Source organism: Limulus polyphemus, unplaced genomic scaffold (genome assembly GCF_000517525.1).
Source record: "Limulus polyphemus unplaced genomic scaffold, Limulus_polyphemus-2.1.2 Scaffold5, whole genome shotgun sequence".
In the NCBI taxonomy this organism is placed as follows: domain Eukaryota; kingdom Metazoa; phylum Arthropoda; class Merostomata; order Xiphosura; family Limulidae; genus Limulus; species Limulus polyphemus.
The window spans coordinates 344,079-367,916 of NW_013665615.1; the positions used below are offsets into that span (position 1 = coordinate 344,079).

Below are 23,838 nucleotides of genomic sequence, written 5' to 3' on the forward strand. Positions count from 1 at the left end.
TGGGATTGACCGTCACATTATAACGCCCCCATGGCTGAAAGGACGAGCATGTTTGGTGCGACGGGGATTGGAATCCGCGGCCCGCAAATTGCGACTCGAGCGCCCTAGCCACCTGGCCATGCCGGACCCCTGCCAATGAGAGAAACAGCAAGAAAAAAATGTATTTGAAGTTTTACTGTACACCTTCTTACTGGAAATCTGTCCTTTTTGGTTTGAATTAATTTCAGTCTTATTGTGATGTTACATAACATAAATGTTTTTATTAAGTGTCTTACCTTCCAACTAAGATCTAAGAGTAATAAAAAACAACACACTTATTATCAAAAGTACATGTCGGGACGTTTAATTTCACATTGCGCTCTGCTGTTCGACTGGATCGTCTCTGTCCCTTTGATGAATTTTTAATGATGCTGCATTTATCACACATTCTGCTCACTGAATCTACCTCATTTCTTAACTATGTACATGTGTGTGTTTTATAACTCAGCTTTAACTGTACGAAAAATTAGTTAAGAAAATGTAAATTGAAGTTAAGACAAACGTAAGAGGTGAAGTGTTAAGACAAAGTTAGGACAGTTTCTACATACATTCTATAGCCTCTAGGAGTGGTTTGAATTTCGCGCAAAACTACACGAGGGCTATCTGCGATAGCCGTCCCTAATTTAACAGTTAAGGACTAGAGGGAAGGCAGCTAGTCATCACCACCCACCACCAACTCTTGGGCTACTTTTTTACCAACTAATAGTGGTATTGACCGTCACATTATAACGCCCTCCCTCGGCTGAAAGGGCCTTTTTGGAAGGTTTTGGAGCTCCAAGTTGATCCATATTCCTTTGCTTTTCAGTGTCATTGAATATAAAAGATATCTCCGTCTGGGGAGTTCTAAATTTTCGATTCGAACACCTATTTATGATTTTAATGTATGAATATCTTGCGTTGGAAAGAGATGTCACATACCCTTCAGATACATACCGTTGTACCACGACTTCATATCGGCTGTTGTTATCATAAGGTACTCAAAACTGTAAAGTAAATGTGAAGAAAATTTTAACTTTAGCTTTCAGAACAACAATCCAATTGAAATTTTATAAATTTCTAAGTTAACTTTTAAACAATGGGTTTAATTTTCATGATAAGAATTTCGCTATACTACAGATTTTCTTTTTTCTTTTTGCATTCCTCTTTTTGCATTTCAAATCCACCTTTAATCTGCCACAAGTAACTGCCCATAAGACTTTTCGTTTTGCACAAGAACTCATAGACTGGGCAGGACATGATAAGAGCTAAAAGTCTACGTAGAATGCTATTTCACATGCAATACGAAAATTTAATGTTAAGTATTAAACGCAGAAGCAGTAGAACCAAAGGCCTCATATTCGTTAAAATAGTCACGCTAGACTACAGACGTTTTTTTTTTGTCGTTTTTCGTTTAATTAATCCATTACATATTTATAATTAGAGAAGTTCCAAAGGCAATACTTCTGACTAATTAAGAACGATATTTCAGGTCTCGCGCTGCCATTGGAGATGCTTCATCGTTGATCGTGCTCGGTCTTATGATCATGTTTACGCACTGTTGACCAGTTTTCATTGTAATTGTGTTTTTCTTCTTAGACCTTATTTTGAGTACATGCTCATTAGAAAGGCTTTATTTTGACTTATAAATTTTATACCCAAATCATGTTTTTCTCTTTTGAACCTGATGTCGCAAAAGTTTGAAGATATTAGCTGATCAGTAAATTTATCTGTTATGTAAATTAACATATTTTTATCGCATTCAGTAACTTTTGTTAAGTTAAATGATTTAGTCAAACCAATATAAAATGTTATGATCAATAGTCTGTATACTGAGTGTCACGAACTTAAGTGTTCATTCAAATACCTTTTATTATTTTTATATGTAATGACTGCATATTTAATCAATCAAGTTTTGATATATTCTTAAAACTGTAGTCATTTTTGTTTCTACTGTTGCGTATACTTTGTTGCTGTTGTTTTTTAGGATAAATAGCATTTTACTTCAACATTGTTCTAGGTTTCCGCTGCTTTTGGAATTATCCTTGTTACAAATGATGCAGTTATAACAGGTTTTCTATTGAACAAAATATATGAAAAATTGGGCATGCATGTCAATTCACTTGTATAATTTTATTTATACACTTCCCAAATGGCTAGAAGTATTAATATTCAAGTGATATAGCTTGACACTCTTTGACGAACACTACAGTGATTTTACAAAAAAGTAATGCGGGTAAGACCATGATAACGAATTTAAATATTTCTTTAATTTCTGCTTTTTATTTTTTTCTCTATAATCCTACAACAATTTCAATCCTAGATATCCAAATATTTCTATTGTATTATAATAGCACAGGAAAAGTTTACACTTTGATCACTTTATATTTATTAATTATATTTTTGATTAAGAATTCCTAGAATACATATCACACTTTTGCATTAGTATAGGGATCGAAACCAGTAATCCAAGTTGGGGCAGATAACTATGCATAAATAATTATAAAAACTACCCTAAAAACAGGTGTATTAAAGGAGAACTAATCCACACTATCTTAATAATTGAGACTGAAGGAGCTAACCCGTATATCTATGAATGACCCTAGCACCATAATGATGGAGAAGTATAAATGAAGTAACTTCAAGAGGATCGTGGGTCAGGAAAAAAACAAGATAATTGTTTCCAAAGGAATGTTTCTATATAAAAAAAATGTAAATGCTTTCCTAAATTAAGCATTAAAATCATAACAATAATATTTTCTTCGTAGTTTTATTTCATATGTAATTTTCACGGATAATTCATAAAAATATTCCATAACATTTGACTGCCGATGCAATAGCCTTGCTGAAATAAATTGACTCATTGTTTGGCAATACAGACTAACAACATACTGAAATAGATGAAATAAATTTACAGATGTGAAATCTCCAAATTTTAAAACACATAATTTAGACGAGTCTGTCTTAAAAGTATTGATATTTAATCACCCAACTCTTCAAAAACAGCAAATTTGGAAGCAACAACTACTAGACGTTTATGCTTTCTATATTATTACTAATTACTATTTCGTAACCGATATACTGATTTTCTCGTATCTGTTATTGTTAAAATATTCAAAATTATCAAAAGAGGAATATTGTAAGGTTTTCGGGAATGAGCCATACTATAGTTTATATGTTTTTATATTTAAAAACGTATATGACAAAACAGTAAAGAAAATAATTCCGAACTAGTGCTGCAAATGTTAGTATGTTGGAGTAACGTATTTTCTGTTCGTTTCAAATAAAGAGTTATGCATAAAACTAAGAAGTGTGATAGATAATATAATTCCTTTTTGATAAATATATTTCTCCGTCTAATTTAGACCTTGAACTTTTTATTAGTACGAAAAGATTTTTATTGATATATTGATATTGAGGGTAACTTGTGCGTTTCGGATATATTACGTTTCATACACAATGTTGACTATAAAACTACACCTGTAACGAATAGTCCTTTATCTCATCTTTCATCTTCACGAATAAAAGCACTTTACTATAGCGAACTTATGCCAGGAAAGAAAAACAATTCGCATGGGGTGTGGAGCCCTGTTTGTCAGCATCGAGACAAACAATAATCAAATTAAAATCTAGTTTCAGCACTTTTTTATCATGCGAAATTAAACATAAGCAACTTATAGAGACATTTATAAGTAAGTTATAGATAAAGTTCCTCTTTATAATTTTTCTCCCGTCCAGACTCGTTAGTAAAAGACCAACAATCAGTGACGTAAACTATAAACGTGGGTAGTCAACTTGTAATTGTTATTCCTAATGTTAAAAGCTCTTGAGAATAGTCTGGAATACCCACAACTATAATACACGTAAACGCTCAAAACACTTAAAAAAGGTTTGGCTTATGTTGCTCAGTTGATATGAAATTTCAAGGACTGTTTTCCAAACAAAAGTGGAAGTCAATATTAAAAACTGAAATAAAATATAGAAAGCTGTAATGTTCTTTCTCATGGAAAAAAAATAAATATTTATCTAAATCGAAAAAAATCTAAAAAACATCTTTAGTCTCATCTCGGGTTTATCACGGTTTAATAAGTTCCTGAATCGCAAGATGAAATATGAAATAAAAAAAACATCTTTAGTGTTATCTCGGGTCGATTCAGGAAACTTATTAAACCGTGATAACAAGATGAAATATGAACAAATGCTTTTTAGTAATTTTTAACCTCGCTTAATTAGTAAATTATCGTTAGTAAAAATGTTTCTATAATTGGTAAATTATCGTTAATAAAAATGTTTCTATAACTAGTAAATTATCGTTAATAAAAATGTTTCTATAATTAATAAATTATCGTTAATATAAATGTTTCTATAATTAGTAAATTATCGTTAATAAAAATGTTTCTATAATTAGTAAATTATCGTTAATAAAAATGTTTCTATAATTAATAAATTATCGTTAATATAAATGTTTCTATAATTAGTAAATTATCGTTAATATAAATGTTTCTATAATTAGTAAATTATCGTTAATATAAATATTTCTATAATTAGTAAATTATCGTTAATATAAATGTTTCTATAATTAGTAAATTATCGTTAATAAAAATGTTTCTATAATTAGTAAATCATCGTTAATAAAAAATGTTCTATAATTAGTAACTTATCGTTAATAAAAATGTTTCTATAATTAGTAAATTATCGTTAATATAAATGTTTCTATAAAATAAAAAGTTTTGACGTAAAACGGTAAGAAGTCGGAGAAATACCAGTTTTGCTATGAGATATGTAGTTGACTTATTGAACAAACATTACTTCAAAAAAAGTAGATACGATATTTTTATAAGAACACCTATTCCAAAGTCTTTGATTTTAATTTTTTTTTCATTTATAACTATATTACAATTTTTAAAAGATAAACAATTATCCATATTTCAGCGAAAAGAAACTTATAATAAACAAATTATAAGTGCGATAATAACTGTGCTACACCACTTGCCCCTTCTTCCTCCCGGTAAGTTGATTTGGTCGTGTGTTGGATTTTGCGCAAAGCTACTCGTGGTTATCTGCTATCAGTGGTAAGTCTGAGGGCTTCTAACACTAAAACGTGGGTTCAATATCCACGATGGGCACATCACAGATAGCCATTGTATAGCTTTGCGTTTAACAACAAATATAAACAGCGTAGGACAATCTTCCTGAAACTTAACAAGACCTAATTTTATATCATTTCGATTTGAGCAAGTTACTTCATTTATAGTTTAGATATAGATAATAACGTTTCTACAGCAAAAGACTATCCTAACAGACTTAAGGAAACTTCTTTTTTGAAATTTTCATTTTTTTCTTGTTTTTAGAAAAGTTATTAAAATAGACCCCTTAACGAGGTAAAAAACGGGAAGCCAGGTAAATGAAATTTCACTATAGAGGTCGGAGAGAATTTGTAAAGTGCAGTGAACTAGGCGAAGGCGATTCAACAGGATTTAGGCATTTCAACACCCATTTATTAAACCGAAACACACAAATCCTGCAACGCCCTTACAGAAAATGACTAATTACTAGAAATAATCGTCGCAGTGACGGCTGAACAGCAGTTTACTCAAATAACAGTTGAAAGTTTACATTAACATCCTTTTCTAATTTCATCTTTTCCTTAAAGTAAAAACATGGACAAAAGCAAATAGAACAGCAGTTTACTCAAATAACAGTTGAAAGTTTACATTAACATCCTTTTCTAATTTCATCTTTTCCTTAAAGTAAAAACATGGACAAAAGCAAATAGGTGGAAACGAAGAAGCAATTAAAACAAGGAATTGACGGTTTCTTTCCTTGTAGAAATACAATACGAATAAACATACTTCCTGTTGAACCACATTACGCTCACTTGGTGTCATAAGTGTTTGAGTTCGGTTTAGTCACGCAAAATAAAACTAATAAAGTCATTTCATGGAGATAACTACATAGAAAAAAGTAGTGTATACAGAACGAATTTTAATGACAAACTGCTTTTCAAGGATTTAAAAAGGTAAGTGAACACTATAAACCTGCACTCTGATTTTAGTTAACTAGTATGGCTGTATAGTGACATCAAACGACATTTTTTTGTGAACTGATACAAACCCACAAGCAAAGATTACAACAACTGCCTAAAAGAACTGGTAATACTTTCATTTCAGTGGCATTAGCTGACGAAACCTACAATCCCCACCGAAACGCTTGTCATATAACTTTTTTAGGAACTTGTGGTTGACTAAATTTAATCATACAGACGTATCCTAACTGAATCGGCTAACGAAACCCACAATCCCCACCGAAACGCTTGTCATATAACTTTTTTAGGAACTTGTGGTTGACTAAATTTAATCATACAGACGTATCCTAACTGAATCGGTTTTCAAATACGTATGAGCCAGAACAAAGTTTTCTATACATCTACTTATCAGAGACATCAAGATTAAAAACACAAAACATAGTTTGTGCTCACATACCTTTTAAGCTTAGAGTATTGAAGAATAGTTTTGAATTACATTGTATTAATCTTTGTCCAAATCTTAACCGTGCATTTTTCACGATAATAAACAAGCAAAGAATATGAGTAACATGACAAATTAAATGCAACAGACTTGAGCCTAGTAATTTACCGAAATCATGGTAAAGAAGTAATCGGGTATTCGGGTTGCCTTTTTATAAAATAAACTCGAAATATTTCTTATGGGTTTTTATTTAGAAATTAAACCATTCTTTTAACAACATTAAGTTATGGTTGTAAGTTATGCATATCATACACAACTATATACTAAGTTATGGTTGAAAGAAAACCGGTTAGACCTAAAAATCCCAAATCTTCATCAGTTTGTTATTTCAGAGAGGAAGATAGCTTACGACGTTTTATCGATAACTTAGGTGATATCCAGCTGTATAAAAGATAGATTACGGGTTCTTATCGATGAATAGAGTCAGATCCAACTGTATAAGCGAAACATTACGGCTTCGATCACCAGATATCAGATTTAGCTTTAAAACAACATTATATATGTATACACCTGTTTGTTTTTCACTTGTTGCATTGTTATCACATATGTATAAATTACGTAATACCTGAAAAAGAACTGTGTACCACGTTTATAAACACCATACAGAGAAACAGGGAGGAATAAATATACCTGTGATTTAAAAACATTAATAAAGGTGCTGCTGTATTTCTGAGTGATTTTTGGGCTTAGATACAGTTCACTTCTTCTAGAGTACTATACCGGATATGTAACGGTGTCAAAAATATTCTTAAAAAACCCATGATTAAGCAAGTTTCGTCCTTATCTGGGTCTGTTATTATTTATTACATGCTTACATATACTCGTACGCTAAACTAAAATTGAAATGACTGGTATACTCCTCGGGTGCAATTAACTTTTGGACCACCTTGTACGTCTGTAATGGGCAGGAATTTGAATCTTCGGTTTTGTTTTAAAATTTTAAAGCTGTTTTCGACCAGTTTTTTAGCATTTCATATTTACCTAGTGCTACTCAATAATTGTACTGCAATGAACATTTTCATGTATGTGTCACGTGTTTCAAGTAATTAGAAACTCTAGCATTTAACCAACTATTCTGAATAGACGATTTACCCTACTAATGGCAGTTTTGAAAAACGTTTCTCCCCTTTATTAATTCAATTTAAATACAGTATACTTGAAGCATTAGAAAATCTTTTTTATGTTTATCCTGGCAAATAATGAAGTGAAATTTGCAATCTGCTTTATTTATTTGAAGTGACAATACAAAACACAAATTGTTTTAATTTTTTCAGAAACAGATTTTCCTCATAAGTGACTAAGGTTTTATTGTTTTTCAAGTCTACATCAGTCAAGCTGGTAAATGCTGTAAAATATAACAGGTCATGATCACCTGAAAACATATTTTTATATTGGACTAAAACCTAGTTGAAACACGTGCCGCAGAAAGAACAGTGCAATTTTACAATTTATGCAAGACTGCTAATGCTGAATAACATGTCAAGCTCTTGATGTTAAGTATGGATATATATTTATTATTCAAGTTAGTGGTATAATACTAAGACCGACAATAGCAAGAAATTCAAACATGCACATTCTTCGTGCCTTTTCACTATTTCATTAAAATACTTTCAAAATTAGATTCTTTCTAATACAAAGTCAAGACATTCAATGCCATCAAACCTATTAATCCTTTTTTTTTCAGGCAAAAAATAGAAATTACTAAACTTAATAATTCATCGTTTAAGGATATTTTTGATTTTGAAGATATTGTATTTGAAGAGCCAATGTTTTCGAGTCTCAGTAACCAAGTTTAATTAGAAAATTTAGTCATATTTGTGATTTTATTGAAACGTTTAGTCAACCATAAAAATTTACAGTTAAATGAATGTTAAAAGAAGTGGGTAAATATATATTTTAAAAAAACCAGTAACAGTTTTTCGGCGACTGCACAGCGTGTCAAACAGCAAACACCGTGACTGTATTAAAACAACTGTCTGAATAATTCATGTTAAATCTTTTATATAGAAATTGTACTGCAAAATCACTTACGTGAATTGAAGTGTCTGTTTTATAGTATTGTGAAGACTGTCAATCGGGTTATATGTGCGTGACATACAAACATCAAATATTTCAAGCTATTTTTGTATAATAATTTCATCCACTGTATAGTTTCGCATCTCACTGAATCTATTGAAACTTATATAAATAGATTCACTATTTCACTAAAAATTTGTACAGACACATTTTTAGTTCCAAATTTAATGGTTTGCAGCATCCAAGTATTACAAAACAAGCGAACTATTTTCAGCTTTACAAATAAATTTAGTATTTACCTTTGATAATTTTAGTATCTCTCATACATGTTTGTATCATACACAACATGCAATATAAAGTTGTAAGGCGCGTAACATCAAACGTGGACTAATATAATCCCTTTTATGGTAGCAACGAGACAAAATATCGCAATAAACAACAACAATAAAAAGATATTTAAATATTTCATTTTTAACTGACTCAATACGGGTCTCTTGTCAACAGTGTGTTTTTCAGCTACACCTTGTTTGTTGTACATCGCTACGGATGAGCCTTCCTCTCCATGCCAAGACTAATCAGACCGTTTGAAGTACAATATCCAAGGTCATATCTGAAAAGCTGTTTTTATCAATGATTCGTGTTAATGCTCCCTGATAAGAAAATAATCTAACGGATAGTCCTATAAAACAACAGTGTGAAACAATTCTATCAGAAAATAGAAAATTTTTGTGTGATTAAATATTAATCCAAAATACCTTTCATGAGTTATAAAAATCAACGAAGACACTCGAGAGTATGCTTTCAGTCAATGTATAAGATATAATGGACTATTTAAATCTGTACTTTTATGTGATTAAGAGGAGATGATGATGACGTCACTATTCATAACTCTTAACTCATTTTCTCACTTATTATGAATAATTTAGGGCATTTCATCAGTAATAATTGTGAATAAAATGGAGCGAAATTCATTTATACATCCTCATAAGACCTAAAAAGTAAAGGGAGCGGAACCCCTGGTATTGGTTCTGTAGCCTGTTGTTTGTTCTATTATCCAGGAATGTTAATATGAATTTTATTATTGTTAACTTTATATTACCGAGTGGACGAAATAGAAATGCAACGTAAAAGAAATGAAGCAAAAATTGTGTTATCATCAGTTGCTGTGGCAAAAGTAGAGAAGCAACAGATATGAATAATAGCCATTATAGAAAATTACACAGTTTGTTTTCAATACAGTTTGAGTTGAGCTGTTGCTATACACCCTTAAGAACCCTTTTTTACAAAGTATCAAACTGATAATAGTTATGAAGTGAAGCATAGACATTTAATTATTGAAGCATGACTACAAGTACAGTGATGACTGAATTAACATTTCACATACCCAAAAATACAAATAAACAAAACGTGTAATATTAACGTAACAGAAGTCAGATCTTATTTGGATTTGTGATTGATACATCATTGATCAAACAGTCTTTCTTACCACCAGGCATTATGTTTTGATATGGTGATATCATTGAAACTCGTTATTGCGATTTCGCGTCTTTAACAATCGGCGAAGAACACATATAGTATAGACCGGGACCTTATTGCCATCTAGTGGTAGAAAATACAACCTATATAGAAACAGCATAATCAATGACAGACTATTTATTAAAATGTTTTACAACTTCTAGGACTTATTGGGTTTTTTTATTTTGAAACTGCTTTCATTATTATAATCTTTGTACTTAAGATTGCTTTTAATTAGTATTTAATGTACATAAATGGAAAATAAATCGACTAGTATCATTCAAATTTAAAGTCCACCAAATTTCATACATAGACAGCATGCATTTTATTTGATGTATTTGTAAAAATAAACATGGAATTAAATCTCTAGATTTAAAAACTCTCTGAAGTTTCATAAATGTACAATGGAACAGGACTAGTGACGTTTTCTTAATACTGATGTAGGAATTTATATTTAACTACATAATTTTGTAATATTTCATATATTAAACGAAGTTTATTCAAATATCTAGAACTTCACTACGTTCATAGTCATGACAATTTTTATCCATAACTATCCGACCCTTGCTGGTATAAAACAATGTTGTGTTACTGAGCTGTTAATGTATTCCTTACCGTATAATGATTGCTACCAAGAACCATAGCAATTTATATGAAATAAAACAACCCCCTTACAAATTCATGGTAAAGACCGTTTGAAAAAAAAAAAAAATCAAATAAATTACACAAGTTACGGTTTTAGATAAATAACACTGAACATAATAAATATCTGATTTCTAATAGTATTATAAACAAAATAGGAAAATAGTACATTAAAATTCAGTTGAATCATAAAAGCTTTATATAATAACAAAAATAACTTTTAAAAGTGGGGAAAAAATTGATAATCATAACGTCACCAAGTCTTGAAATAATTTTGCCTCTGGATTTATAATGTTTCAAGTTAGTTTACACTCATACTTTTTTGTTTTATATTTGTTTTAAAAGGCATTCAATATGTTTTTTAATCACTCTTTAAAATAAAATAGTTATATGATTGCTCAATAGATGGCAACGTTAAAAACAACGGCATGAGTTATGATGTACGTACATAACACTTTAATTATGGTGTAAATAATCAATGGAATAATTTTTACACTGATAGGACGCAAAATACAAAAGTAAAGTTTAAGCATTAAACGTATTAATTCTATTTCATTATTGGTCTATAAATAAAAACATAGACATGGTTACGATGTCTCGGGAATTCTCTACACACAATTGTGTAACAAACACACAAGTTCATTCCAAATAAACAGTTTACTACGTTCTGAAAGAAAAAAGGATATACAAACCTTTAACTTTTATCTATGAAAAATTGTTTTACACGTTTTATCCGGTGTTTTTGTTGAAACTTGGCACTAATCTCGTAAAATGTTTAATTTAATGGATACATTTGCACATAGTCGTATCATTATCAACAAATAAATCTTAAAAATTAACTAAATACGAATTAAAAATTCTGAAGCATATTTTTTGAAAATAAAATATTATATTAGTTAATCTGTCTAAAGTTTGTTAATGATATATATTCCTTATGGTTAAATTAACAGTCAACATTTCGGAATACTGCATGATAAATCTAATTACACTTCTGGTTTTTTGTTTGAAAAAGTTAGATTCTCTTCTTTCGCTTAAATGGTTTAATGGATAATGTGCCGGACTCTCATATTAGGTCCAAAGTTAGCGTTCCGTCGCCGCAAAACAATAATCGCAGTCTCCAATTAGTTCAAAATATGGGATTGTTTTATCTTCGAATACTCGCACAAAACTACTCAAAATCTACCTACACTAGCCCTCCCTAACTTTAAACAAAGGCAGCTAGTCGACAGTATCAATTTCCAATCTTAATTTATTCTTGTCCATTGAAAAGTATGATAATACCGTCACTCTTATAACGCACCTATGCCCCCCTTTTTTTTGAGGTGAGGTATCACGAACACTAAACTTGCATATCCTTCACTCGGCCTCAAAATTAGGGTCGACAAACATAAACAGCTCTTGTGTAGTTTTTCACGAATATCCGAAATAAGCAAACTGTTGATCAGCTGTTAGGTATACCATGTTGCTAAATTACAGTTAATATCATGACACAGCACTCTGTTGATAATCTCAGGATGTAGGTGGCAGCAGTGCATGATTAACAATAGGTCACAACCAAACAGTTTGCCTTTGAAGAAGAAAGGTCCACCTTTCGAAAGCGCTCGGTTATAGGGTTTTTATCATCTTGAACCTAACTTAAATGTAACTGTATTTTATCCTATCGCCTTGGAGACGTTTTAATATTTACTTATAGTTGTTCTCAGTTCTAATCGCAACGCTTATGGGAAATAGTGGTTTGTAGTGGTATATATGTTCTGTGAAACGTTGTTCTAAGTTGGACCATTCTTCACACTGAGTGGCTCCTGTTCAGTGACTAGTATCAGCTTGTATGATAAAGATATTTTCTTGTTGAAGGTAAATGGTATTCTGAGAAGTACCATAAATGGAGGGCGTCATGCTTAACATAATCTCGTATTAAATATAACAGATCGACTGAAGGAACTGTTATAAACATATTTCGTAATGGGACATTTGAGGGAACTCTTACAACTATAAGTTAAAATAGAATTTATAAGGTACGTGCTACCAGTACATGTTAAAGTGATCCGAAGCAAATATTACCTATATACTCATAAACATAGTATATGAAACATTTGTTACAGAATACATTCAAATATAGATTTTAAAGTATATGCTCCAATATACATTTTAATATAGAATATGAAAGAAATTGTACCAATACGTTTACGTAAATGCTATATAAGAAGTTTAAGTAGCACTGTTCGATTTTAAACGGTCTCAAAGTATTGTACATAAACATCATATATATACACACACGTTTAAATTGTAGAATATCTCACTACATAATATAACTACTACTTACAACGTTTAGACTATGTTATTTTATGCATTTAAAACAAAATGCATATTTTCCCTTTAAATAGACAATATTACGTACACTACAAAACTCATAATTATTGTTGGTGTTGCTATGGGTGCTATCTATTTTACTGGTGTTGCTAAGTTCTACAATTATTTCATATAAGGTTAATTATTTGACATACAGATATATTAATGGTTAATTTAATTTGAAAACACTATATTTTTTATAATCGATTACCACAATACATCTTGCTAAACTGGACATAGAAAATATTATTTGATATTTATAATTATTGTTTAAACTTAAACGTAAAACTTAGTTAGTTTTGTTGAAATAAAATGTATGGATAAATGTGGACTATTTTTAAATCTATCGACTTTCTTTAGCTACTAGTCACGTTCGAAAAAAAATATATATAAATGGTCTTAGTTACTGAAAGTTTGGAGAATCTGAAAAAGAAATAGATATTCATAATGAAAAAAAACAAAAAACAACAGCATCCAAGGTAAGGAGTAGGGAAATGCTGATGTGTTAGATTTTCTGTTTCGATGTTAAAATCAACATAGCTTTGTGTTAACTTTTTAAAACAAATTTGAATGATTTTGAGAATGGACATGTAAAATGTTTTTGCCTAGGTATTTAGAAGTTTCAAATATACATTTCTATATACTTTTGTATGGATAACCACATATTTAATTATTTGTATACTCTAGAGATACTGGAGTACTTTTTATAAACAAACATAGATTATATAAATATCTATACTTGTTTCATGGATACTAGAAATAGTGAGTTAAAAGACGAGATTGGGAAAGTTGTGCTTACTTTTCGTAATTTACATAATTGAATAACGTTGCAGGGCACAAAAAGTCTATGAACATTCAAACATTATTACTTAGCTGTTTTCAGTCACTGTGATAATAAGAGGATTAGATATAGTTCAAATACTCCGTATTGTAAAACTTTTATATATATATTGACAATAGTGTATGATTTTAAGAATCTGTAAAACAACTTTCGTAAATAACAAAATAACGATGAATTTAAGACTGCTTCTCACGTGACAAGTATAATATTCTACTATGTAACTATTATTCATGTATTATGATTAAACTATCTGAAGCAATCTTGTGATGTCACCACTGTATAAATTTGCACGTTCTCATTGGAGTTTTTGTGAACTTAAACAAAAATTATCTGTGATGCTGTAAATATAGTTTTTTTAATAATATATTCTTTTTCTGTGTCCTTACGTTATAATTACTGAACTAAATAACTATATTTTTGTTCATTTATCATTTGAAATATTCGACTTAATTGACATATTATAACAAAGCACATAAATGTCAGCACCATTTCCTGAATTTCCATTTGTAATCATAATATTCACGGATTTTGATCTATTCCCTGTTTATTTATGCAAAGTTAAGCTACTTTATTTTACTTCTTGTGCATCGAAAGTTATTAATTTTTTGTATCATTCTTGTATCCGTTTTGCAGAAGTGATTTGTTTTATTTTATCTTATAATTTGAACAATGCTGCAACGCTATGTTAAACATATACTCTGTCTTCACTGACCAACAGGAAACATGTCTTGTTTGGCACTACATAATTTTGAATAAACTTTTAATCTGCGAAAAATTATACGGAGTAAGCCCGTGTTACAGAAGACATCAACTAGTTTTTTGAAGTTTACAAACACAAGGCAATAAAATGGCGACGTTTTTACGCTCCACAGATGCATTTGTATCCAATATAAGCTAGCAGTAGAACTTTCGTTAGTTTGTATTTCAGCAGTTGAAAAACTTCCTCAAACTCTGAACACTATGGAAAAATTAATTAACGTGTGATGAGTTCTTTTCACTTGTATTTCTTTATTCTAAGTAACACAAGTTCGAAAAAGCTCATTTTGTACTTCTATGTCTGTTCTTGACTCACAGGGCTTAATATAATTTTACATTACGCTTTTTGTATTGTATATAATAGTGTTAATCTTAATAGTATAACAGGAATTAAATATGTTTCCTTTAACATCAAATGTAACTAAGTTTTTCTCTCTTTTTTGCTAGAAATAATATTATACTTTAAGCATCTTAGGTACAACCAACTTACAATATTGTCTCAGTCCACAAAGCTTCATAATTTGCTTTTAACTGATAAGTGTCTAACCTCATTATTGTGCTCTATGTCAAAAAACGTATGCAGATTTAAACTAACTAGGGTTGATAAGTTTTTATCGTGCTCTAAGGAAGAAAAAGTGATCAAGTTTTATTTTGTACACAAAGTGGAATATCTGACGAAATTTCTGCTGTTTTAACAAAATGAATGAAGTAATGTTAATTATAATTAGACTGGGTTTATTGAAATGTATGTTTTATTCAAACATTTATGATGTGCAAATATGTAACTTAGAATTACTGATTCAGGTTAATTATGTGGCAGTTAGTTTTCGACATTTCTTTTCAAGCACCCAAGTTGATAAAAGCAAAACTGAAAATTGAAGCTAGTTTCAACAGATATCTGAACCTCTTGGCGTGTCCTCCGGTTGGCCAGCGGTACGTTTAGAGACTTACTTCGCTAAAATCCAGGGTTTGATTCCCCTCGCAAATAGCTCATTGTGTAGTTTTGCGCTAAAAACAATATAAACAAAAAACCCGTTGGTGTAATTGAAGAGGCCTGCACACTACGAAAAACAATATAAACAAAAAAACCTGTTGTGTAATTGAAGAGGCCTGCACACTACGAAAAACAATGTAAACAAAAAACCTGTTGTGTAATTGAAGAGGTCTGCACACTACGAAAAACAATATAAACAAAAAACCTGTTGTGTAATTGAAGAGGCCTGCACACTACGAAAAACAATGTAAACAAAAAACCTGTTGTGTAATTGAAGAGGCCTTCACACTACGAAAAACAATATAAACAAAAAACCTGTTGTGTAATTGAAGAGGCCTGCGCACTACGAAAAACAATATAAACAAAAAAACCTGTTGTGTAATTGAAAAGGCCTGCACACTACGAAAAACAATATAAACAAAAACCTGTTGTGTAATTGAAGAGGCCTGCACACTACGCATGCAAATCGTATGTACTCTCATCATTAGCTTTATAGTGTGTGTATAAGAACAAACTCATCCTTTTTATGCTTCATCTTAAGATAGATTTAACATACACATCGAAAAGAGGATGATAGAAATCTACCTGACAGGCTCATCTTAATCAAGACCGCACACATGACTTTTATGTCAAGAAAAACAATTTGTAAATTGAAGTTAGTAAGGAAAGGACTCCAATTGGTAAAACTTCAAATGGAGTAAGAAACAACAATAGCTGGTCCTCCATTTTGCCACAATGGAACAGATATGTATTGCATCACAGTAACAAACGAAAGAAAAAGAAGATAAGAACCATAATATGCCTGTATTTAGTGTTGGATGACATCAACCAGTGTCCAAAAAACCTGCACAACACGAGCTCAATGATCCGGAGCTCCAAGGTAGAGCGACTATACACCAGTTGTTCCTTCTTACACGTTTATTCACATCATAGTGCAATGACCATAAACTGTTTACTCTGTAAATCTGGTTAGATAAGTCAACATTAATTTTTTTAACCGTGAAATACACACGTGTGCGTATGGAAAGAGCCCATGAGAACGTATACACAGTGTGCTTAGTTTTAACTCAAAGAAATAGAGATATTCCATTATATGTTGGGCTGTGCTTTATATTATATATATTACGAAATATAGTTAATTTCAATTTTATATTGTGGTAACAGATTACTACAATTACATTACTTTAAAAGTCACCGAAGTTAAGTAAAACTTTTCTTTATTATTTGTAATTTGTTTTACTTTTCGCCATTTACAGCACAGAACTGTGCTTGCATTAATAAATATTACAATTGACAAAAGTGTATTTTAAATTAAAAGTTTTAGTTTTACACTTGCTAAAATATATAGTGATTTATGTTTTCATTCACAGCACCATCTCGATAGAATATAAGAAATGTGTTTATGAAACAAATACTAGAAAAGTTTCAACTTGCATTCCCATTAACAAAACATTTTCAGTTTTTTCAACGTTCTTGAACTGCTGCAGCATTTCGTCCTTTTATCGCATTTTACATCACAGCTGGTTTTAACATTAAAACAACGTTCTAGTGGTAAAATAGTTAATATTATCCTACTTCCCTTAGATTTTATCATTTTAATTCAGATAAGAACATGTATCGTAGCCAACAATGTTAATCACGAACTATAAAACCTGTTACAATTAAAGGACAAAAACTAGATCAAATGTTTCGATATTAAACAGCCAACTAACAAAGATTACATTATTTCCAGCAATCTCAAGATTTTGTATTGTAATATTCTAGCATGAATCTATGTACCATAAAGGAAATTATACACTGAGGAACAATTTATATAATATTAAGAAGTACTACTCTTTCCAATCTTCTTGTTAGATGATATCCAATATCGATATTTAAAATTTACCAGAAAAATAAATAAATGTTGAAATTACCATAGCTTGTTGTCAAACGTAATCAGATGGTCCTTTATACGTAGGCTATTATAATCGATGCTTGATGTTATAATTTCCAGGGACGTTTTGTGTATTTAAAATACTATATATATATATTTTACCATAGCTTGTTGTCAAACGTAATCAGATGGTCCTTTATACGTAGGCTATTATAATCGATGCTTGATGTTATAATTTCCAGGGACGTTTTGTGTATTTAAAATACTATATATATATATATATTACCATAGCTTGTCAAACGTAATCAGATGGTCCTTTATACGTAGGCTATTATAATCGATGCTTGATGTTATAATTTCCAGGGACGTTTTGTGTATTTAAAATACTATATATATATATGTTGCTGCCATGACGAATATCAGGACACAAATTGAGTCCCAATTCAGACTTCCAGTCAATAACATTAAAGTGCTATGTATTATTACCCATTAAAAAAAGAGGCAGAAGTCCACCATATTGACAAATAAATAAATTGTTACAAATAACTAAAAAAAAAAGAAGGTAAGAACATTTAATTTGGTTATTAGCTGGTGTAAGATAATTATTTCACCGAACAATGGTATATCAATAAAATATTTATTAACGTAACAAGTACAATATTTACAAGAATATGTACTCTATCTATGAGTGTACATCATTTGAAAATATTTTGAAAGAGCTTGTCACACGCCAGCGTGTTAATCTTTAAAATCTATGATAAGTAACCATGCAATGCAAATACAAGAATATCTGATTTTCGATCAACGTATTATATATATATATTTATACATATAATAATAATAATAATTTGACAATTCATATTTCACTTTCTGTCGATATTGTATTTCTTACAACATTTTGTTTTATTCTTCCTGTCAACTTTTATAATCATTTGAAATTATAAAAACCTGTTTCGTGACTTTCACTATTTTTAAGTTATATTTATTTTCAACTTACACAATACATTAGCGTACAAAATGTAAAAATTAGAGTGAAAAGATATACAGCTGAAGAGTAGGGAGGGCTACAAAACGTAGTTTTAAATAATTGTAAAAGTTGAAAGTAAATACAAAACAAGTTGTTGTACAATATATATATATATTGTATGTATTGTATATATATTGTATGTATTGTTTATATATATATATATATATTGTATGCAATGTTTATATATATATATATTCTTCTAATGTTGAAGACAACAATATGGAAACATTAGAATTGACAAGACAATAATAATATTTAACATAAAAACACTGATCTCTTTGACACCAATATTAGGTATCATTGAAGAGAAAGACTGGAATATAAAAGGCGTACTGTTTTGTGAACGTGAATGTATACGTAGATTTTATGAATAATATACTTAAACTATCAATTGGAGGGATTAAAGGAGCTTTTGGGATTAGTCCCATCCCCATCCTTCTTCCTCACTGGAAATAGAAAACAACAACAACATAATATTAGCATTTCTTTTGGACAAAATATTTAGATCAGATTTTTCTACTTGTTAAAATTAATGGTACACAACACTGCTGACAGGTTAAATCCCCTAGAAAGTGGGTGTCAGCTCTCAATACTTCTTAACTTCAACACCTTAATTATGCTGCTGTTAAAAAGAAACTACAAAATATAAATGATAATTTTAAACTACGTCATAATTTCATTTTTGTGTTACTTTCTTGATAAACTTTTGCTTCACTTCTACATATAATATTATGTTAGTTAAGCCTGACGAAAGACAGAAATGTGAGAAGTAAAACGAAATGTTGTATTAAAACATGTGTCTGAAAGCTTCTTTTGTGTTGTTTATCAGATTGTATTTTAGTATGTTATTACATACGGTTAAACGTAATTTATAAAAACGATTTTAACATATTAATACAGTGTCTTGTCACCACAGCTGTGAACTATGTATATTTCTGACCATGTGACACTTCAATGTCGCCAGATTAGACCTAGGGCTGGAGAGTACGTAAATAATTTTCCAAGAAAAAGTATTTGTATAGAATTGTTTGCTTTTAATTATGCACAAAGCTACACAAGGGCTATCTGTGTTCTGCCCACCACGGGTATCGAAACCTAGTTTATAGCGTTGTAAGTCCGCAGACATACCGCTGTGCCACTGGGGGGGGGGGCTATTTGTATAGAAACATTATTAAAGAATGCAGTGTCTGAATTAATAAGGTAATAAATAAAGATTTAAAGTTGACAAAAGCTTACAAGGTTCCTGCCATACCCCAAACTCAACGGCTGTTTTTATTAGATAGTAGCAGAAGAAGCTGGTCCACTGGAACATGGTCTTGAAAGCCAAAGACCGCGTACAGTGGAGGATGTGTGAAAAGACTGTCACTGTGTGAGATCTACCACTGACCTCATCATCAACCCTACAAGCTTATTACAATGGATATTATTGTGGTTGATATTGCTGTGATCCGATTTTCTTAATTGATTTTAAATACTAATAAATCTGACCTGTTCCTCAATAAATTTCTAATAAAAAGTTGTCCTCTAAAATAAACCGATTCTTATTGGACAAGATATATATCAATCGTAACATGAGGACAATCGACGATAGGGGAAGCACTTCCAAGTGGAGCATGGAAGGTGGAACATTGTTCTTATAAACTACGGTTAAGCCTCAGTTTATAGAGATAGAATTAGGTCAGTGTGTTATACGAACATATATTGCGACAGTTTGACAGATAATACCATATTTATGATATTTAGTCATATCAAGCGAACGACAAACTTTTCGGAATCACTAAAAATTCAGGCTACACTTTATCTCTTCTATTAATAATAAAATAAAAATATATTGCGTATCACTTATATTTTCTACCTAAAATAAAGCATTATATCTTAAGCTGAGTATTGGACTGAAATTTCGTTGTTAGTTTCTTCAACTTACATGTACAGAATCAAATTGGAGGGATTATTTTGATGTAGTATATATATATATATATATATATATATATATAACATAAGGAACTAAACTTTCAATAATAGACAACTTACTAGATCGGTACAGGCTTCTTGACGTAATAAGGGATTTTTTTCACAATGGGAACTTCAACTGGAACTTTCACATGAACAGGGACCGGAACTTCCTTGTGTACAGGCACGACGACAGGTTTTGGTATTTTTACAGGAATATGCACTGGTACATGCTTTTTTACAGGGAATGGTTTTGGAACGTGAACAACGTAAGGCTTAGGTACTCTGACTGGTACTGGATATCTAACATGAGTAGGAATGGGAATATACTTGTAGATAGGGACGATTTTTCCAACAGGTACAACCTTGGGGATGTGGTGAAATTTATGGATGATGTGCGGAACTTTGACGGGGTGGCCTATAGCTAAAGGTTTGAAAACTTTCACAAGCTTGGGAATAGGAATGATCTTGGGAACAGGCACAGGATGGGGAACGGGAACAATTTTTTTAATCTTCTTTACAAGGTAGACGTCGTCCTCCCATCCAGCTCCCCCACCGTAGCCATCGGCTCTCACGAAGACTATTAACAGCAGTAGTCCACAAGAAACTAATATCCTCATAATCGTTAGATCTAGAGAGAAAACAATACACTAAACAATTCGTTTCGCAATAACATAAAGAAAGTGATTAAATAAATACTTGGTAATTTGTTTTTCTATAAAAAAAAAGAATATCTGTAGTTCAGAGACATCAAAAAAGTTAATATTCCTATAAATCAATAAACATAGATTGATATAAATGTGTTGCTCCGGGTCATCACAATATTTTGTTATTTGTTATCAAATAAAAATGAATCTCAGAATGCTGTTACCTAAAATAAATGATTATTGTTGGAAAAGACATAGAATACAAACTAGGAAATAATCGGAACATTATTATATAAGAAAGCGTTATATCACAAAACTTTACCAATTCCTTCGTCGCTGCTCACGCGTCTCAGAATATTTTATAGAGTATATGTTAAAGCCGGTAACTGGGGTTGTCTGATAGCACGAGTACGTTAGCCGGTCCTTTATATAGAACAACAACTAACAGACTGTCATGACCTACTTGAAGACTTCCATTGACTAAAAAATTGGAACACATACAAACTGCCAATTTGAACAATTTCTGGCAAGATCATCTAGCTTAAAAAAAAAGTGTTACACCTGAGCTTGTCTTGTGGAAACTAACCAAAATTAGGGTAATAAAATTTCTCAACCTTTCTTTCTTGTTTTGGACTAAGAAAAGTTCGTTTTTTAAACATCTTCACTGTACATGGAAGTAGTTTAAGAGCAGTCTAGTAAGTTAAGGCGGTACTATATTTATATAACATGTTTATATCCTCACAGCCTTTGTTTCCTTATCATGTGCACAAGTGTCAATAATATAAAAGTAAAAAATAGTGCATGAACAAAGAAAAGTTTTACTAAAATCAGGTTTAAAACATCTATGACGTAGTGCGCACATTTTGACAGATACTCTGTATTGTTCCTTAAAAATTGTATCTCACAAAGATTACATATATTTAATGTGCAGTCAGTCCGAATAACATGAAGTGACACAAATATTTTGCAGTTGATGGAAGGTTTATAATTCCTTTACTTTAAAATGTGTTTAGACGTATGCTGAATGTAGCATTCATTTGAAAGCTTGTTTGGGAGAAGAAAGCAGTACTTGTGATAACGAGACACAATAATGTTGTCTAAACAGAAATGTTAGTGCTTATAATGTTGTATCAGTACAGCAACGTCTCAAGGACATATGGATAATTTTACAGGAAGCACTAAGATCTAAGAACAACTTATCAGCTGGTTATATTCACAGTTCAGTTAACACGGGAAGAGATAGGTAATAGTAACATGTCATCTGTTAATACTTATTATCATTTCCGTTTCCTTTTTTTAACATTTCTGATTCTCAATAAGATACTTATAAAAATTATAAGTAAGCTCTTCTATTCTATATTTATATATGTATACTTATTCGTATATCTATTTCCGTTTATTATTTTATTGGAGCTCTTTTCTAAATTCCTATTCATTTTTCAGTTGTTGTTTTTTTATTTGGGGATGATTAATTAGATTACTTTAAGCTCTTGCTGTTTTTCATGCATTTTACGTGTCTGAAAGTTTGAAAAATAATCGATGTTTAATTATTTAATATTAGTAGAAAATAACGATGTAGTTTATTAGTACAAACATGAAGTTTTCACCTTTTATCCTGTATAAAGTGATCGTATTGGTTTACAGGACGTCTCGTATTTTATGTTGTATAAAGTGCTTATAGTTATTTACAGAAGGTCTCCTTTTATGTTGTACTCCAGTGGGACAGTGGTAAGTCTACGAACTTACAGCGCTAAAATCCGAGGTTCGAATTTCCGCGGTGAACACAGCAGATAGCTCAATGTGGCTTTGTTCTAAAAAATAAACAAACGAATCTTTTATGTTGTGTAAAGTGCTTATACTGGTTTACAATACTTCTCATTGGTATATTTCATAAAGGAAACTTATGGCTATTTTATGCTGTCATCATCATTATAAGGTAGAATATTTCTTGAAAAGCGAGCTGCGGTTTTACTTGGCCAGTACAATAAGCTACAAGGTTATTTGTAGAATAAAGGTTAAAGCTAGTCATAACTTTATGCTTGTTTGTTCCACGTCATGTGGTGCATTTGTTTATGGAAGTTATTAATTTGATAGTATTTTTTTTACAGAAATTTTAATTATTTCTGGGACTACACTTATAGTTAAGAGTAAACCTAGGGTTTTAAGTTATGCCTAGCACGGTCTTTCAAATTTATATATTTACTAAATACTCTGAACATCTAGAAATATTAAAATCAAGTGTTTATATTAAATGCAAATACCCTCTGAGCAGCTTTATGTGCATTAAGTAGAATACACTTTATATCTAAGTGCTTAAAAAATTAGTGTTTGTATTTTAATTTATTTTTGAATTTTAGATATACATACGAAAAGTAAATCTAGCCAGTTAGGAGTGAATATGATTATTATCAATGATATTGTGAAAAAAATTAGTTGATGATGCTTATTATATTACAAATTACCGTACATTTCTAGATGTTCATACCGATCCTGGTCTTTTCTCTTAAGTTATTTAAAATTATATTTGGAATTTAGAAAGAGTTGGTTAATTAACAGAGATTAAATACACAACCAACTTTTAGAAGTATGAGGAAGTGATTATTTGTAAAGGGCATTTTCCTTACCTCTGTAGTAGTTTTTGTTGCGTTCTATTTCTACTTTACGTCCTTTTATTTTGTGGAACCAT

At 30.7% G+C, this 23,838-nt stretch overlaps 1 protein-coding gene across 1 annotated transcript; it reads right to left on the reverse strand.

Moving 5' to 3' along the window:
* Positions 1-20,585: 20,585 nt before the first annotated feature.
* On the reverse strand, positions 20,586-21,125 carry LOC106472785 (MAGE-like protein 2). Its single transcript, XM_013933485.1, has one exon. It carries the CDS (start codon positions 21,123-21,125, stop codon positions 20,586-20,588), a length of 540 nt encoding a protein of 179 aa, XP_013788939.1.
* Between the last annotated feature and the right edge of the window lie 2,713 nt (positions 21,126-23,838).

Excerpts from the sequence above, each read along its gene's own strand:
- LOC106472785 (XM_013933485.1), bottom strand. The coding sequence starts at position 21,125 with ATGAGGATATTAGTTTCTTGTGGACTACTGCTGTTAATAGTCTTCGTG.